This window comes from Planococcus citri, chromosome 4, assembly GCF_950023065.1.
Source record: "Planococcus citri chromosome 4, ihPlaCitr1.1, whole genome shotgun sequence".
NCBI lineage: Eukaryota > Metazoa > Arthropoda > Insecta > Hemiptera > Pseudococcidae > Planococcus > Planococcus citri.
In genome coordinates this window covers 1,424,038-1,441,706 of record NC_088680.1, presented here as the reverse complement: position 1 = coordinate 1,441,706, position 17,669 = coordinate 1,424,038, and the positions used below count along the sequence as shown (strand labels likewise).

General features: G+C 34.8%; 1 protein-coding gene across 1 annotated transcript in view; it reads left to right on the top strand.

The window, feature by feature from the left end:
* Positions 1-16,810, top strand: part of Cals (calsyntenin-1) — an 80,993-nt gene extending 64,183 nt beyond the window's left edge. Inside the window, exons 5-16 of the mRNA XM_065361096.1 lie at positions 2,984-3,130; positions 3,455-3,646; positions 6,404-6,670; positions 6,765-6,892; positions 7,013-7,190; positions 8,912-9,218; positions 9,310-9,503; positions 9,585-9,769; positions 9,938-10,054; positions 13,476-13,695; positions 13,791-13,963; positions 14,047-16,810. Of these exons, the coding sequence (XP_065217168.1) occupies positions 2,984-3,130; positions 3,455-3,646; positions 6,404-6,670; positions 6,765-6,892; positions 7,013-7,190; positions 8,912-9,218; positions 9,310-9,503; positions 9,585-9,769; positions 9,938-10,054; positions 13,476-13,695; positions 13,791-13,963; positions 14,047-14,232 (2,294 nt within the window). The 3' untranslated portion in view covers positions 14,233-16,810. The remainder of the gene's footprint in view (positions 1-2,983; positions 3,131-3,454; positions 3,647-6,403; positions 6,671-6,764; positions 6,893-7,012; positions 7,191-8,911; positions 9,219-9,309; positions 9,504-9,584; positions 9,770-9,937; positions 10,055-13,475; positions 13,696-13,790; positions 13,964-14,046) is intronic.
* Positions 16,811-17,669: the final 859 nt, after the last annotated feature.

Below are 17,669 nucleotides of genomic sequence, written 5' to 3'. Positions count from 1 at the left end.
ACGGTGCGAATACTTACTCGTCTTTTTACAAAACTTTCGATATTTTATCGTCGAAATGAATTTTTCTACAAGAATTGGGATGTTTTTAGTTTTTTTTTTTGGTTGGAATTCCAATGATTGAGAACCACGTGAAAATTTATAACCAAATGATCGTACAACTCGATTTAAAATGATGAATAATTTCGTCTTCCCACAGGAGGATACAATTCGTAAGATTAATAAGGAACCCACAGATATACAATAAATAGGTCATTTTTAAGGGACAAATTGAAAAAAATTGTTCAAAATTCACGAATATTCCAAAAACACTTCACCAAATCACAAAACTGACATCAGAATCGAAATCAGCGCCTCTCAAAACCATGAAATCGATATGCATGACGATTTTTTATCATATCTTGAAATCCATCCCCTAAAATTTCACAAAAACTCCCCTTAAACCCCCAAACTTTTTCCAATCAAGAAAACGTTGACTGTGTTGAAGAAAAAGCAGAACACGTCAATTGCCTACAGAAGTGGGTTTCCCAGCACAATGATCGACTCGAAGTACGAGTAGGGGTGGTTTAGAAGATTTGAAGGGGTGGTTTTTAAAAAATTGGGGGAAAATCGAGCTGTATATCGATTGCTTGGGTTTCGAGGTTGCTGAAATCAGAATTGACAATATTTTTTCGAGAAAATGAATCCTTCAACTATTTTTGTTCAGAATGTTGACGATTGAACAATGTAGTGAAGAAATTTGAAGATGATCTTCTTGCGTATCCCGAAAACACTCCACTTGATCGTAAAAATATCACCGGAATGGAAATCAGTGCCCTCAAAAACCATGAAATCGATATACATGACGATTTTTTATCATATCTTGAAATTCATCCCCTAAAATTTCACATAAAAACTCCCCTTAAACCCCTGAATTTTTCCCAATTGAACAAACGTTGCATGTCCTGAAACAAAACGTCGAGCATGTCAATCGCCTCCAAAAGTGTGTTTCCCAGCCCAGCGCATTAATCAGCTCAAAACATGATTAGGGGTGGTTTAGAAGATTGAAGGGGGTGATTTTTGAAAAATTGATAAAAAATCGAGCAATACACCGATTGCTTGGGTTTCGAGGGTGCTAAATTCGAAATTGGTAGTATTTTTTCAAAAAAATGAATCTTTCAACGAGAATGGAACTAATTACTCTCCCTTAGTGAAAATACTTTGCTTACAATTGAACAATGTGGTTAAGAAATGTGAATGATCATCTTTGCACATCCCAAAAACACTCCATCAAATGGTAAAAATATCATCAGAATGGAAATCAGTGCCCCCAAAAACCACGAATTTGATATACAAGACGATTTTTTATCATATCTTCAAATCCATCCACTAAAATTTCACAAAAGCGCCCCTTATCTTACACTGCTAAATTTTCTATAATTTAGCAAACGTTTGCTGAATCGAAGGAGAAACGCTGAACACACCAATTCCCTCCAAAAGTATGACTTCCAGCTCATTAATCAACTCAAAGCTCGAGTAGGGCTGGTTTAGAAGATTGAAGGGGGTGGTTTTTGAAAAATTGATAAAAAATCGAGTAATGCACCGATTGCTTGGGTTTCGAGGGTGCTAAATTCAATACTGGAAATATTTTTTCAAAAAAATGAATCTTTCAACGAGAATGGAACTAATTAGACTTCTTTAGTAAAAATGCTTTGTTTACAATTGAACAATGTATCTACTAGTGACAAAATATAAATGATCGTTCTTCACTTGTATATCTCAAAAACATACCACCAAATGGTGAAAATATCATCAGAATCGAAATCAGCGCCCCCAAAAACCATAAAATCCATATACTTGATGATTTTTTATCGTATTTTGAAATCCATCCCCTAAAATTTCATAAAAGCGCCCCTAACCTTACATCCCTACATTTTCTATAATTGAGCAAACGTTGACTGAATTGAAAAAAAAAACATGAACGCCTGAACACACCAATTGCTTCAAGTATGTTTTCCTAGTACATTACTCAACTTAAAAGTAGAGGGTGGGGTGGTTCGGAAGATATAAGGGGTGGTTTTTGAAAAATTGATAAAAAATCGAGTTATATATCGATTGCTTGGGTTTCGAGGTTGCTGAATTCAGAATTGACAATATTTTTTCGAGAAAATGAATCCTTCAACTATTTTTGTTCAGAATGTTGACGATTGAACAATGTAGTGAAGAAATTTGAAGATGATCGTTCTTACCTATCCCGAAAACACTCCACCTAATAGTAAAAATATCGTTGGAATGGAAATCAGCGCCCTCAAAAACCATGAAATCGATATATGTACATGACGATTTTTTATCACATTTTGAAATCCACCCCCGAAACTTTCACAAAAGCTTCCCATACACCCCAAAATTTTCCATGTTCGGCAAATTTTACTCAGTTATTGGGGGGAAAATACTAATCATATCAACTACCTCCAAAAGTGAGTTTCTCATATATTTATCGAGTCAAAAGACAAGTGGGAGGGGGTGGGCGGTTTTAGAAAATTTGAGGGGTTGGTTTTTTGATAAAATCTCGAGTTGTATATCGATTGCTTGGGTTTCGAGGGTGCTGAATTCAAAACTAATAATATTTTTTCATGAAATTGATTTTTTTTTGAGAATTCACAATTTTACTGTTTTGTAAGCGATTAAATGTCGTGAAAGTTGATTTAAAATTGCATATATTTTTTAAAAAAACAACAACAGAATGCTACGCAATGTTTACATCAGGGAATGAGATACCCTCCCCCCTCCACTTTCCCAACACCCAATGTGGAAATCCACTCATTTTTATGCTTTTTCAATTAGAAAGCTAGCAATTCTATCCCATTTGTGGCCCGAAAAAGGGTTGTTTGAATACCCCTGCTATAGGACTATATACTTACGTGTATTTCCCCAGGCCCAGTGCACTGCACGTGTATTTCCAATTGAAATGGCGATTCTGATTGGTGTTTTGTTTTTCGTGTTGCAGGAAGTATTCGTAATACGGAACCGTTGGACTATGAAAGAAGCCATAATCATATTTTATCGGTGGTGGCGTACGATTGCGGAATGAAACAATCGGTGCCGGTCATGGTGACCATTAAGGTGAACAGAATTTGTAAACTCGGCTGGAAAGGTACGTAAACGTGAAGCCCGAGATAGTGTGTAATACGTAGTCGTAGTCGTATCTCTATCTACCATGTACACTAACGAAAGGCAGCAGGCGTAAAATTTGTCTGCTGCGGCCTTTCGTATCCTTACAGTATGTGTACTCCACCTACTCGTATTACGAGTACGAGTACGTAATACGTAGGTATACACTACAGATAGTGTTATAGCATAGCAAGTCTATCTATCTCTCTATCCCTCTGTGAGTGAAGAGGTTTAGCCGCTGAATAGGTATTAATTTATCGGTAACGATGGCGGCGGTGGCGGCGTCATCGGTTTTTGTTTCTTGCAGGAGTTCCCGAAAGAGTTGATTACGCTCCGCTTTCCGGTATGGAAACGTTGTTTCCAACAGCGCAATTGAAATTATGCGATGTGCCGTGTAACATAAATAAAGTGTACTCCAGATTAACGCTGAGTACTTCGCATATTGGAAAAGGATGCGATCGAGATACCTATTCTGTTCAAAGTCAGCGGAAAATTTGCGGTAAGTTTGAGTACAGTTGCGTATTCCTGATTAAGAGAACTATTAGGTATACGAATAAGTCGACGTCTTAGGAGGCAATTACAAAAACTTCGGTGCTTTCTCAGCTGCCAAATGTTTAAAAAAATGAAAAATTGCCAATTCAAAATACCTAAAGCTAAATTTGTCTCGAGATATAAGATGTGAACAGTTTTGCAAAAAAAAAATGCTATTGGGTGGACCGGTGGACCCCCTCCCTTCATGCATAAAACAAAGGGTGTTAACAGTTCTGCTTATTCTACTTTCGTCACTTATGTATTAAATTTTGCTAGAAGAGCCTGTTTTTTCAACATAATTGGCAAAATTTGCAAAAGAGCTTATTTTATTAATTTTTTTAAATCAACCGTTGGAAATTTTGCTTTTTCCAATTTTTGTCACTTAAAAAAATATTGCCCTCCAAGTTTTCCTAGAAAAAAAAACAGCCAGAAAGTGCAGCTTTCTTGCCAAAATTGCTTCAAGTTCTGATTTTTTTCAACTTTTCAACTTGATTTTAATTTTGATTCAGAATTTTGAATTTTCTTTTTCTTTTTTAGTGTTGTACGAATGTTGAAAAATTTTGACTTGGATAAATTTTGCCTTACTCTCTCCGGAAATTGAAGAAAGTTTTTTCTTGTAGTGCTGCTTTTTCACAAAATCGCCAAAAAGTGCTTTTTTGTGCCAAATTTCCGAAAAATGCTTATTTTTTGCCAAAGTTGCTGAAAATCTATTTTCTTTATTTTTTTTATCAAACCGTTTCGTAATTTTGAGTTTTGGTCTTTTCTTGATCTGTCAGAAAATGGAAAATTTTCAACTTGAATAAATGTACTCTCCTTTCCTCTCCAAATTTCAACATGAAAAAATGTCTCCTTTCGCCCCCCCCACCCCACCCCCGGTTTTTCTGAAAAAAAGAGTCCTGATTTTCTGACAAAGTTGCTAAAAATTCTGATTTTTTTCAATTTTTCTACCCAATTTTGATTTAGAATTTAGAATGTTCTGTTTTTTTGTACTTCATGGTGTAAATAGACGAAGTATTTTGATTGAAAATTTGAAGAAATTGCCCGCCTAATGCCAGCTATTATTTCGCAATAATTTTCAAAAATTCTACTTTTCTGAAAAAGTTGCAAAATGTCTTTTTTTTTCATGCCAAAGATTTTTTTGCATGAATTGCAAAAAATAATTTTTTTCTTAATTTTTTCAAACTATTTCTTTGAAATGCTCTATTTTTTGTTCTTTTTTTCAGAATTTGAAACTTTGTTATTTTTTTCTGTGAAATTTTGCATTTTTTCTTTGTTTTTGCATAATTTTTAGTTTAGTTTTTCTTCTTTTCTAAATCTCTGTTGAATTGGGAAATATATTTACTAGAATAAGTTACCATCTTCCTCAAATTGAAATTTCTAAAAAAATCTGCTTTTCAAGGTTCTGTTTTTCTAATATCGATTATTTCCCAAAAAGAAGAGGTGCTTTTCTGCCCACGTTGCTAAAAAATTTTAATTTTAAGAATTTTTTAATTCAATTTTGATACAGAATTTCGAGTGTTCTTTTTTTCTAGGTTTCTGTTGGAAATTGAAAGGTTTTAACCCCCTCATTTCCCCTGAATTGAATTATTTGAAATAATTGTCCCCCTAATGACCTATTTTTATCCAATTGCCTGAAAAAGTAGGTCTGCTTTTTTCTCCAAATTGCAAAAAAGTTCTGATTTTCTCTATTTTTTTTATTTAATTTTGATTCAGAATTTGGAATGTTTTTTTTCAATTTTTTTTCAAGTATAGTTTTCCACGAAAATGAGAATATTCTGATTGGAATAAATTTTGACCCCCCCCCCACTCTGCCCTTCCTCCAATCATCCCTCGTAAATTGAAAAATATGAACAAATTGCTTCCCTGATGTCCTAATTTTTTGAAAAAAATTTACAAAGAGTGGCAGAAAAATTTTTGCTTTTTGGTTACAATTTTTAAATAGGCATGTTTTTGCTGAGTAGGAAATTCCTACTTTTTCCCATTCGAACTTCAAAATGGTGAAATAATCTCTTCTTATTTCAAAATTTCAAATTTCAGTTTTCTTTTTTATATGTCTAAAAATGTAGAGGTAGACCCTTCCTTCTTCATCGGATCCAAATGATTGAAATCCTGCCCAAAGTCTTGGTTTATTTTTTCAAAAAAATTGCCAAAGAAGTCCTGCTTTTTTGTCACTGTTGCAAACGAGTTCTGATTTTTTTTCATATTTTTTCAAATTTATTTTGATTCAGAATTTGAAAATTTGTTGTTTTTTTTTCTAATTTTTGGGAAAATGGGAAATTTTGACTCGAAGGAATCCCCTTCTCCCTCCCTCCTAAAATTGAAACATTTCAAGAAATTGCTTGCTTAAAGTCTCGTTTTTTCACCAAAATGGGCAACAAAATCTATTTTTTTTCAAAAGTTTTGATTTCTCGATTCAATATGTTTGTCTCTTAAAATTTGTAATTTTTAACCATTTTTTGTAGTTTTCTTTAAAAATGCAAAAAAAAATACTCCAGCCATAAAAATCTTGTCTCGAATAAATTTTAATCCAGTCCCCTTGTTTTAGAAATGGAAACATTCGAAAAATTTTTTGTAGTTGCATGTTTGAGAATTCTGATTTTGAACTGGGGGGAAGAAGAGAAGGAGAAGGGAGAAGGTGTAGCCGGAAATTTGTTCAAATTAGTCACCATTAATAAAATTGAAAGTTTTGTATTTGATGATTAAAGAGGAATTTTTTTCTGTTCAGGCGCCAGCAGCGAAAGCGTAGATTTATTACCAACACCGGGTGTATCCGGTTCAGAATGGACGAAAACTTTGGCTACAGACGAAGGCCACGAATCAGACCAAATGTTCGAATTCGACGGCGCGAACGCAGCTGTGGCTATACCGAACGATCTGCTCAATCACAGTCTATCTTCGACCTTTACCATTGGAACTTGGATGAAACACAAACCGCAACCTAACCAGGATAAATACGTCAAAGAACATATCTTGTGTTCAGCCGACGATCATAGTAAGAAAATACAGCTCTTGTTTTTACGTTAAAAAAATGTGTCCTGTCCACGAATTGATTTTCAAAATTCGCACGTCGATTTGTAACATTACAGAAATGAACAGGCATCATTATGCGTGGTTCGTACGCAATTGCAGATTGATATTGTTATTGAGACGAGATTTCAGTCAAGGAGATCTTAATATATTCAGACCGGCTGAATGGAGATGGAAAATACCGCAGGTAATTATTAATTTGTGCTCGTGAATTAAGCCAGGTACTATTTATAAGCCTGCTGTAAGCTTTCAAATGTGATGTGCTTTTATAATTACCTAACACTAATGTACGATTGGTATTTGATAGGTTTGCGATAACGAATGGCATCATTACGCCGTATCCGTCCAATTTCCCAATGTCCAGCTGTACATCGACGGTATTCTGTTCAGAGCTCAGAAGAAAAATCCAGAAGTTATCGACGATTGGCCTCTGCACCCTACGCCAGATATAAATACCACTTTGACCGTAGGCGCTTGCTGGCAAGGTAAATAATTCATCTAGACATCCAGATAGTCCGCCTTATGATAGTAGGAATAATCACCCCCCCCCCCGATCTCGTGGGACAACTTTTTTCTTGAAAGGGACTTCCTAGGGAGCATTTTAAAGCAAACTTAGCAGCAGATGAATGACAGGTGAGCCGAAATCGCAGGATTTGCTTTCCATCATAGGACTCGCACTAAATTTTTTGAACTGGACAACGCGACGCTAGATCGAAAGGGCGTGCAAAAATTCATCATCGGTCAAAATTTCAAGTGCTGAAGTTCATTTTTTGAATTTTGGTGAATTTTTGAAAATCTTTAGGCCAAAAATGAAAAAATCAAATTTTTACCTAATTGACCTGGAAAGCTAAAATTTGGGAAATACCCTATTTTCGACCCGCCAAATCGATTGGAAACTGTTTCAACCCGTTTTGAGCAGTTCTGGAGCCTCCAGCAGAGTTTTGTAATTTGAAATTTCTTCAAAGTTTCATCAAATGAAGTTGGAAGTCCGAAATTCACCCTGCACTTCAACTTAAACACGCTATTCAGTCGACTGCTGGTGGGTTCGAGTCATTTTGGAGGCTCCAGCCACTTTTTAAAAATTCTTGGAGCCTCCAGTAGATTTTTGAAACTTGAAGTTTCCACAAAATTTCGTCAAATTTAGTTGCAAAGCCGAAATTTATTTTGTAAATTAATTTCGAAATGCTATGAAGTCGATTGCAGATGGATTTCAAGTCCTCCTGGAGCCTCCAGCAGATTTTCAATGCTCGAAAAATCTCAAAATTTCATCAAATGACTTTTGAATCCGAAATGTACTCTGCACTACAACTTAAACTCGCTATTAAGTCGACTGTTATGGATTTCAGTCATTTTGGAGCCTCCAGCGCCTTTTTGGAGATTACTGGAGCCTTCAGGAGATTTTTGAAATTTAAACTTTCCACAAAATTTCATCAAAATCGAGTTGGATAGTAAATTTTTAATTTCCAGCTCTCTGTTGAGTAAAATTTTATGGAAATTTCGAGCATTGAAAAATCTGCTAGAAGCCCCAGTAATTTCCAAAAAACTGCTGGAGGCTCCAAAATGACTTGAAATTTACCTGAAGTTGATTTCATACCGTATAGAAACTAGTTTAAAGAATGAATTTCGGCTTTGCAACTGTATTTGATGAAATTTTGTGGAAATGTCGTGTTTAAAAATTCTGCTGGGGGCTCCAGAACTGCTGAAAACGGTTTGAAACCGTTTCCAATCGATTTGGCTGGTCAAAAATAGGATATGTTACAAATTTCAGCTTTCCGGATCAATTTGTTAAAATTTTGATTTTTTTCTCATTTTTTATTTTGGACTAAATTTGATTTTCAAAAATTCACCAAAAATCGAAAACTGCAATTTAGCACTTGAAATTTTAGCTGGAGATGAATTTTTGCATGCTCTTTCGATCTAGCTTTATCCAGTCGAAAAAATTTCGTGCTAGTTGGGAAAGCAAAATCTGCGATTTCGACTGACCTGACAATCAAAATGTCCGCCATTTTGTTGGTAAGACCAACTTTTTTGAGGGGAAATTTGCTCTAAAATGTCCCTCAGGATGTCCTGTTTAAGAAAAAAGTTGTCCCAGTGGATCTGTGGGTGGAAGGGGGGGTGAAATTATTCTTAATGTCATATGCCGAACTAAGATGTTCGATTAGAATTTGTATCGATGCTGATCTGCGTTCGATGAATAAATTTACAGGATCTGAGAATAAAATGAAACATCATTTCCGAGGCTACTTAGCCGGATTATCGGTCCTGCTGCATAAAACGGAGAAACCAGAAGTCCTGGCGTGTCTGCACAAGTGCAAAGAGAGTTTGGAAGTTCCAGCTATGGATTACTTGAAACCAGGCATGGAGCTATTGAGTAGCAACGATTTGACCGAGATCACCATCGAAGGAGATAACAAAACGAATATGGAAACGCTGGTGAAAAACATCGGTTACTCGAATAGTCGCGAGTTTCCAACACCCGGACGTAGAAATTTACATTTGACTACGTCTATTTCGTAAGTACACGTCATATATTGCGGTGATGTGGTGAATTTTTTTTCAAGAATGGGTATTTAATAATCGAGTGTTTTGTCATTTGATGAACAGATGCGATAACGGACACTCGGTGAAGATTCCGGCGGTTGAAAGTTACGTCATGGTTTTACAACCTCAGCAACCCAGTATTACGATTAATGGTAGCAGTAACGTGGCTAGAGAATACCATCATTTCCGCGCCGGTGTTCGAATCTTCCCAGATTTGAAAATCAGCGTCGATCACGACGATAAACAACGTAAAGATAGTAAGTCTTCGACGAATACTCGCAAATATGGCAATTTAAATGAACTCGAGACTGGAAAATAATGGTCGTTTGTTGTTTCAGATGCACTCAATGTACCTGAACCGAGACTAGACTCGTGTATAGTCTCTATTTACCCGTCACTTAATCCGGATCACGAAGGATTAACTTTACCCGAAGGAAGAATGCAACAATTCGGTATTTTGGCTAAAATAAGCAAAGACGGAGCGTCGATTACCGGCTCAGAATTGATTCGCAATTACGAACTGGTAAGCGATACGGCTTCAACGAAAATAAACGAGCTGTGTGAGCTATTCGAAAACGCTGACGAAGCTTACGATCGAATATTGCTTATATACAGCTTCGTTTGCTGTTTTTTTTTTTGCATCGAATTGAATTTTTTATAATACGTTCGTTTTTATGTGTGTTTTTTATAGGTGCTCAGAGAAATAGAATACACTAATCAAAAACCAGCTTATTACCTTAACAGAGTATTCAAATTAATATGTTCGGAACTGAACGGACGGTTCTTGAGTAACGAATATATTCAAACTGTGAGTAAATACAATACAAATTATTCTCGGACAAATATGAGGGTTCCCAGCCGAATGGTTTCAATTTTTATGCTCCCAGTCCCCGTACTTATTTGATTTTAGGAGAAAATAATTTTTAATAAGATGGGGGGGGCGGTCGCCAGAATCGAAAGAGCATGCGCAAATACACTATCTGTCAAGATTTCAGGTGTCAAAGTGAATTTTTAAAACTAAAATTTGGGCCAAAAATTTAAAAAGAAACTCAAAATCTTATGAAATTGTCCTAGAAAGCTGAAATTTGGCGTTCAGCTTGTTTTTGGACCCCCTGAATCGATTTGGAATGCTTTCGAACTATTTTACACGTTGAAGTTGGAAAGCTGAAATTTTCTTTATACTGGAGGCTCCAGACGTATTTTGAAAATGATTCCATAACTGTCCAAATCAACTTCCAAGTTTTATAAACACAATGCTTGTTATTGACCTATTTGATCGATTACATTTTTTTTTTTTTTTACAAATTGCCAAAAATTGTCGCTTTTCGCTAAAAATGCCGAAAAATCGCAATTTTTTTCCAAAAATTGTAACTGTAACTTTTTTACCAAAATTTTTCCAAGTCTCGCCTTTTTATCAAAAAGCTAGAAAAAAGTATAGTTTTGTTCGACAAAAACTGCGAAAAATGCAGCATCATTTTTTACCTACCCAAAATTGTCAAAAAGTCGAATTTTTTTAGAAATTGACAAAAATTCTCACTTTTTGGCAAAATTGCTACAAAATTTCCCTTTTTTCAAAAATTAATTAAAAGTTTTGTTTTTTACAAGAACAAGAGTTTGTAAAAAGTCTCGCTTTTTTGGATAACATTTTTTAAAAAATATCATTTGTTGCCAACAATTGCCAAAAATTTCTGCTCCCTACTAAAATGTTTAACGACTTGGTTTTTTGATAAAAATTCTGGCTTGGCAGCAAAATTGCCACTTTTTTACCAATATTTCTCAAAAAGTCAGTGCTCTTTAATAAAATTATCAAAATCTTGCTTTTTGCCAAAAATTTTCAAGACTTTCAACTTTTTTTAAAATTTACAAAAATTGTTGTTTTTTTTCAAAATACCTACTTGACTAATTAATATTGTGGTTTTTTGGCAAAAAATTCCGAAAAGTACAACTCTTTTCTGAAAATTATCCAAAAGTTTCGCTTTTTACCAATAATATTTTTTCGACGAAAAATTAATTTCCAAAAAGTCATTTATTTTGGTCTTAGAATATTTTGGTCACTTTTTGGGTTACTTTTTCGAGCTTTTTCGGTTCTTCTAAGGTTACGTTTTCGTATATTTTAGGTTTTCGACTTACCAGGTAAAATTTTCTGTCAATTTCAACCTTTAGAAAATCTACTGCAGGCTCCAGAATTGCTCGAAATGGTTCAAAACCGTTTACAGTCGATTAAATTTTTCATTTTTGATCAGAACTCTTTTAACATGCACCTCCCCCCCCCCCCCGCCGATCCTCCGGGACAACTTTTTTCTAAAAGGGGAGATCCTAAGGAACATTTTAAAGCAAACTTGCCCAAAAAAAAGTTGGCCTTACTTACAAAATGGCGGCCATTTTGATTGACAGGTTGGCCGAAATCGCAGATTTTGCGTTTCAACATAGGACTTGCACGAAATTTTTCAAACCTTACAAAGGTAGATCGAAAGATCATGCAAAAATTTATCATCTGTCAAAATTTCAACTGCTAAAGTGCGTTTTTCGATTTTTGGTGAATTTTTGAAAATCGAATTTTGGCCAAAAATGAGGGGAAAATCAAAATTTTACCAAATTGACCAAGAAAGCTGAAATTTAGGATATACCCTATTTTCAACATGCCAAATCGATTGGAAACGGTTTCAACCCGTTTTGAGTAGTTCTGGAGCCTCCAGCAGATTTTTGAAACTCGAAATGTCCACAAAATTCCATCAAATTGGAGTTGTAAAGCTGAAATTTATTCTAAAAACTAATTTCAATACGCTACAAAGTATTGCAGGTGAATTTCAAGTCGCTTTGGAGCCTCCAGCGACTTTTTTGAAAATTACTTGAGCCTCCAGTAGATTTTTGAAAATTACTGGTGCCTCCAGTACATGTTTGAAACTTGAAATTTCCCCAACATTAATTTATCAAATGGAGTTGGCAAGCTGAAATTCAATTCGTAGATTACATGGTGGTTTCAAATGGTTTTGAAGATTCCAGCTACTTTTAGGAAATTTCAATTTTCCAAAAAAACGCCATACAACCTTTCAAAAAGTTGCTGGAGGCTCCAAAACGACTTGAAATCCACCAGCAATCAACTTCGTAGCGTATTGAAATTAGTTTGCAAAATGAATTTCGACTCTCCATCTCAGTTTGATGAAATTTTGGGGAAATTTCAAGTTTCAAAAATCTACTGAAGGTTCCAGTAATTTTCAAAAAAGTCGCTGGAGGCTCTAAAACGACTTGAACCCACCTGAAGTCGTCTTCAGAGGGTGTTAAAATTGGAATGGAGAGTAAATTTCAGCTCTTCATTTCCATTTGTTGAAATTTTGTGAAAATTTAAAGTTTCAAAAATCTGCTGGAGGCTTCAGGAATTTTCAAAAAGTCGCTGGAGGCTCCAAAACGACTTGAAATTCACCTGGCAGTACTTCGTAGCGTATTGAAATTAGTTTTTAGAATAAATTTCAGCTTTACAACTCCAATTTGATGGAATTTTGTGGACATTTCGAGTTTCAAAAATCTGCTGGAGGCTCCAGAACTACTCCAAACGGGTTGAAACCGTTTCCAGTCGATTTGGCATGTCGAAAATAGGGTATATCCCAAATTTCAGCTTTCTTGGTCAATTTGGTATAATTTTGATTTTTCCCCTCATTTTTGGTCTAAATTGGATTTTCAAAAATTCCCCTAAAATCGAAAAACGCACTTTAGCACTTGAAATTTTGACAGGTGATAAATTTTTGCATGATCTTTCGATCTACCTTTGTAAGGTTTGAAAAATTTCGTGCAAGTCCTATGTATGTTGAAACGTAAAATCTGCGATTTCGACTGACCTGTCAATCAAAATGGCGCCCATTTTGTAAGTAAGGCCAACTTCTGTTTGGGCAAGTTTGCTTTAAAATGTTCCTTAGGATGTTCCCTTCAAGAAAAAAGTTGTCCTGGAGGATCGGTGGGGGGGGGGTGGTGAAATTACTCCTATTGTCATATGCCGGACTAATTGCTTCGTAGAAAAATCTGACAAAAATTTGTACATTAATTAAAATTCGCCACTTACGACGTTCAAAAGCCCCCTTTCTCTTTCTCTGTGCTACTTTTCGTGTTAGCAATGTTTGGAAAATGGGTGGAAAATTGAAAAAAGTCGCCCTAAATAATGTGTTATTTGTTTTTGTCATACACTATTGCTGTACTCTGAAATCTGTGAACTTGACACGTTTGCTTTATTTTTTCAGCTGACCGTAATCCATTCGAGGGTTGCAAATACACCATCGCCGATATCAGCTGCGAATGTGGACAGCATTGTGGCCGAACTAAGTCGACATTTCCCTCCACAACCAGCGCATAATCTGTTGAATCAGCATCACGTCGAATCGCAACCGGCTCGTACAGTGATCGGACATTATCTAGACAACACGGTGACCGACCAAACGCAAGCCATCTTATCGGGAGGAGGTAAAGGCGAAAATTTCGAACAATTCGAGCTAGCGAAAAATTCGCACCGAGGTCGTAGGTATTCTGTAACTCGTGCGATGATTTTAATTGTTTAGGTCACGCCGTTGCGGTTATAATAGTCGTATGCATCGGTTTCCTTATGCTTATGATCGCCTTGGGCGTGATTCGTATTCGAGCTGCGCACAGTAGAGCGGCCCAAGAAGAGATACAAGAAACCGAAATGGCTTGGGACGACTCAGCTTTAAATATAACCGTTAATCCTATGGAAGTAAGTCGATATTCCATCAGACGAACGATTTCAATCGTCCATCTCGAACATTTACTAATACTGTAATTAATTTACATTCACAGCAATTAGAATGCGGCAGCATAAAGACGAACGCTAACGCCGGATCGCAAGTTCACGACGACGACGATTCGTCCGACGATAACATCAGTTACGAGTACGAATCATCGGACGACGACGACGACGACAACGGTCACGTCGCCTCGAACAAAGTTCGCGATTTAGAATGGGACGATACATTGGCCGTGTAAATGTTCGTATGTGTGTGTTCGTTGGCGCGCGAAAAATCATCATTTTTTTTCTAAATAAAAAAAACAAAAAAAAATATAATTCTCAAGATCAACATCAACATCAAATTTTAACGTATTGCATGTCACAATTATTATTATTGTTTGTTTTTTTTCTACGTACTCTTTTATTTTATTTCATTTTTTTTTTCGTTTGTTTGTTTTTTTTGGTTTCGAGTAGCATTTTGCTACCAATTATTAAAGAAGCACTCGTGTACGACGATTTTAGAATCAAAATTTCCTCAAATTTTAGAGCACAAAAGTACCTACCTACGTAAGCGAAGACGGGTGTTTTTAAAAAAAAAGAAAACCTCTTCACATTCTCATGTACTATAATAATAATTTCCTACTACGTAAAAATAACAACTGAATTTCGCTGCATTTTATTTAACGAGACAAACCATACCGTGTATTTTAGTTTCTTTTTTTTTTCTTCTTTTGTACGCGTCACATCTTCTATTTATGCGTTAATTATTATTGTTATTACCTTTTTCCTTTTCCTTTTCTTTTTCCTTTTTTTTTTTTTTTTTTTTTTCTATGAATTGATTTTCATCAAATGTTAATCCGTGCTTCGTTTTAAAACACTTTTTAAATACTTAAAATTTAAGATGTATTTTTAAAGTGATACCAGTATTAGATTTAAAATTTAAAAAAAAAAAATTTACCTACCAAATCAACGAATTAATAGGGGTATTTTTTAGCATTTATTCGTGTTGCCATATATGTATAATTATGTATTATATATATGTACGAGAATATTGTAATTTGTTGCCCGGTGTGTAGGTAAATAGGTGACCAACCTATCTACGTGTTTAGGTTCACGTCTTCATCATCGTTTTGCGTCCTTTTATTTACCCTTCTTTTTTCTTTTTTGTATTTGAAATGTGTGGTTTTTTTACTCGAAAAAAGTACTCCCCCTGCCCGGTTTTTTTTGTTTTTGTTTTCATTTTTTTTTTTTTTTTTGAGAAAGAAGCTGCACACTGGTGTATTATTTTTGTTTTCGTATATAGAGATATTTGTGTGTTATTTTGTAAGGGTATATTTTAAACAAATTTAGGCATTCAGAAGCGCTACGTACGCTGTAATATTGGTAATGTGTACATACTACATGCAGTATTTTACCTCTACACTAACATTGTAATATGAAAAAGATACGACAGAGTGTAAGTTATACATAAAAACATAATTTATCATATCAGTTTTATCTTTACTGTATTATACCCCCGGTAATGTGTGGTCGATTTTGAAACATACCTTTTTAGAATGTGATCTGTATCAGTATTAGTTAAGAATTTTCACATCTTAGATATCGTAATATTCTCTTGTTCAGGCTGAAACCATTTTTTTGTTTTTTTTTAACGCTTTCACTTCATCATCTTTCGTGATTTATCATTTTATGATTTTATAAAACTCAATTTTAGACCATCTTAATGTAACCTAATACGAGTTGTTTTTGGATTTAAAAATTGAGTGGAAAAAATGCAATAGTTGAAAAAAAAACGGCAGCTTGTTAAATTACACGTAAATACTCGTTTTCGTTAATCATTTTGAAATTTGATTTTTATAACAAAAAAAAAATACTTATTGTAATTACATTTTAAGTTTACTGTACGTCCATTTGTATTTTTGTTTACGTAAAATACTCGGATATGTGGCGACGATCGATCGTTGGTTTTCAGGAGGGCAGCTTTTGAGTGAAAATGAAGGCGTTTAAACTTATAGTATTATTCATTCCGAGTATTTTATTTTTTAACTGTTAATTTCTTGTTCTAATAATTGTGAAGTTATGATAATTTGTAATAAGATTATTACGTAAGGGTTTTACATTACTTAAGCGAACGCAGAAAACCATTTTTAACCCTGTTTCCTCCAATAATATGTATGATTGAGTAGAGTACTAAAAATTAATTGTTCTATAGCGCACTACTCCGTACTCGTAGCGCAGTCGTGTTTTTATTACTTTTTCAAACCTGTTGAACAACTCGCGAATATCGATTTTATTTTTCACCTCGGTAATAAGTAAAATTATGACGATGAGTTTTGAGAATTAAAAATGGGTCTTTTTTTCACTCTCGAATGTAAAATTTTTCGACTCGAGTGTGTCGCTTGGGTTGATTATTAATGGTGCTTAGTTTTGTGAGGGAAATGTTAACCTAGCACTTTTGCACTGGTTACTGCTTCTTTTCAAGTTTTTTCTTTCTTTTTTTGTAAAAAATGCTGAATTTTAATTTTATTTTCGTTTCGTTTCGTTTGCTGTAAGTGTGAGGATAATTTAAAGTTGCGCCTTTGTTGCCTATACTTATGGGGGATGAAGTTGATTCAACCTCGCTGAAAGTTGACCCATTTTTAATTAAGAAACTCGTATATTTATACTGTCAACCAAACCAACCTTAACCTAACTCGTATTATTAGAAATTTCTTTGTTTTTTTTTTTCAATATTACTTTGAACATGTTGAGGTATTTTACCTGTGAAATGCTCTATCACATAGGTTTGGTGTAACAATTTCAAATTCTACCCATAAATACACTGATTTAATTTGATTGTGTGTGTGTTTTTATTTCCTTCTTCGGAAAAAAATCGTTGTTTTTTTTGGACTGAAAAACTCAGGATTCTACAAGTTTGGAAACCTCCCCTAGCATCCTTCAATTTAAAATAATTGATTACAAAATCATAATTACGATAATTGTATTCAAAATATGCAGTAATAAGTTCAAAAATTGATTGTATGGGTTTGAAAACCTACCCCAACACTTCACTCGACTGTTTTAGTGAAAATAATTAATTTTCGGGTTGATAAAATAATTAAAACTTCAAAAAAATGCCCAATCAGAATTTGAAACGTTGATTTCTGCTAGAAATATTTGTTAAATTGCGAAAATAATAGCATCATTGAATTCCCCGTGCCAAGAAACCCCCACTTTGACCTTTTGTTCGATTAATTTCGTTAAAATAATCATTTTAAAAAAAAATAATAAATCGAAAATATAATTTTGGATTTTGTTTTTTTTTTAACAGACACGCAGCGCCATCTATCGGGATAAAACGGAACCTTCGTTCTATTTTCAAAAATCGAGGTTCAAAAAATGAGGGAACGAGAGCTAGATATGCGCGTGGCGCTATCTATCGGAATATTACGGAACTACGTCAAATTCGAGTGATAGAAACGCTTTTCTCGAAGTAGTTCTTGTAATATTCCGATAGATAGCGCCACGCGCATATCTAGCTCTCGTTCCGTCATTTTTTGAACGTCGATTTTTAAAAACAGAACAAAAGTTCCGTTTTATCCCAATAGATAGCGCTGCGTGTCCGTTGAGAATTATTTAGTCGCTGTCAGATAAGTTGCCTATCGTGATGTTTGCAGGGGCACATTTTCTGAATCTAAAACTCACTGTATACTTT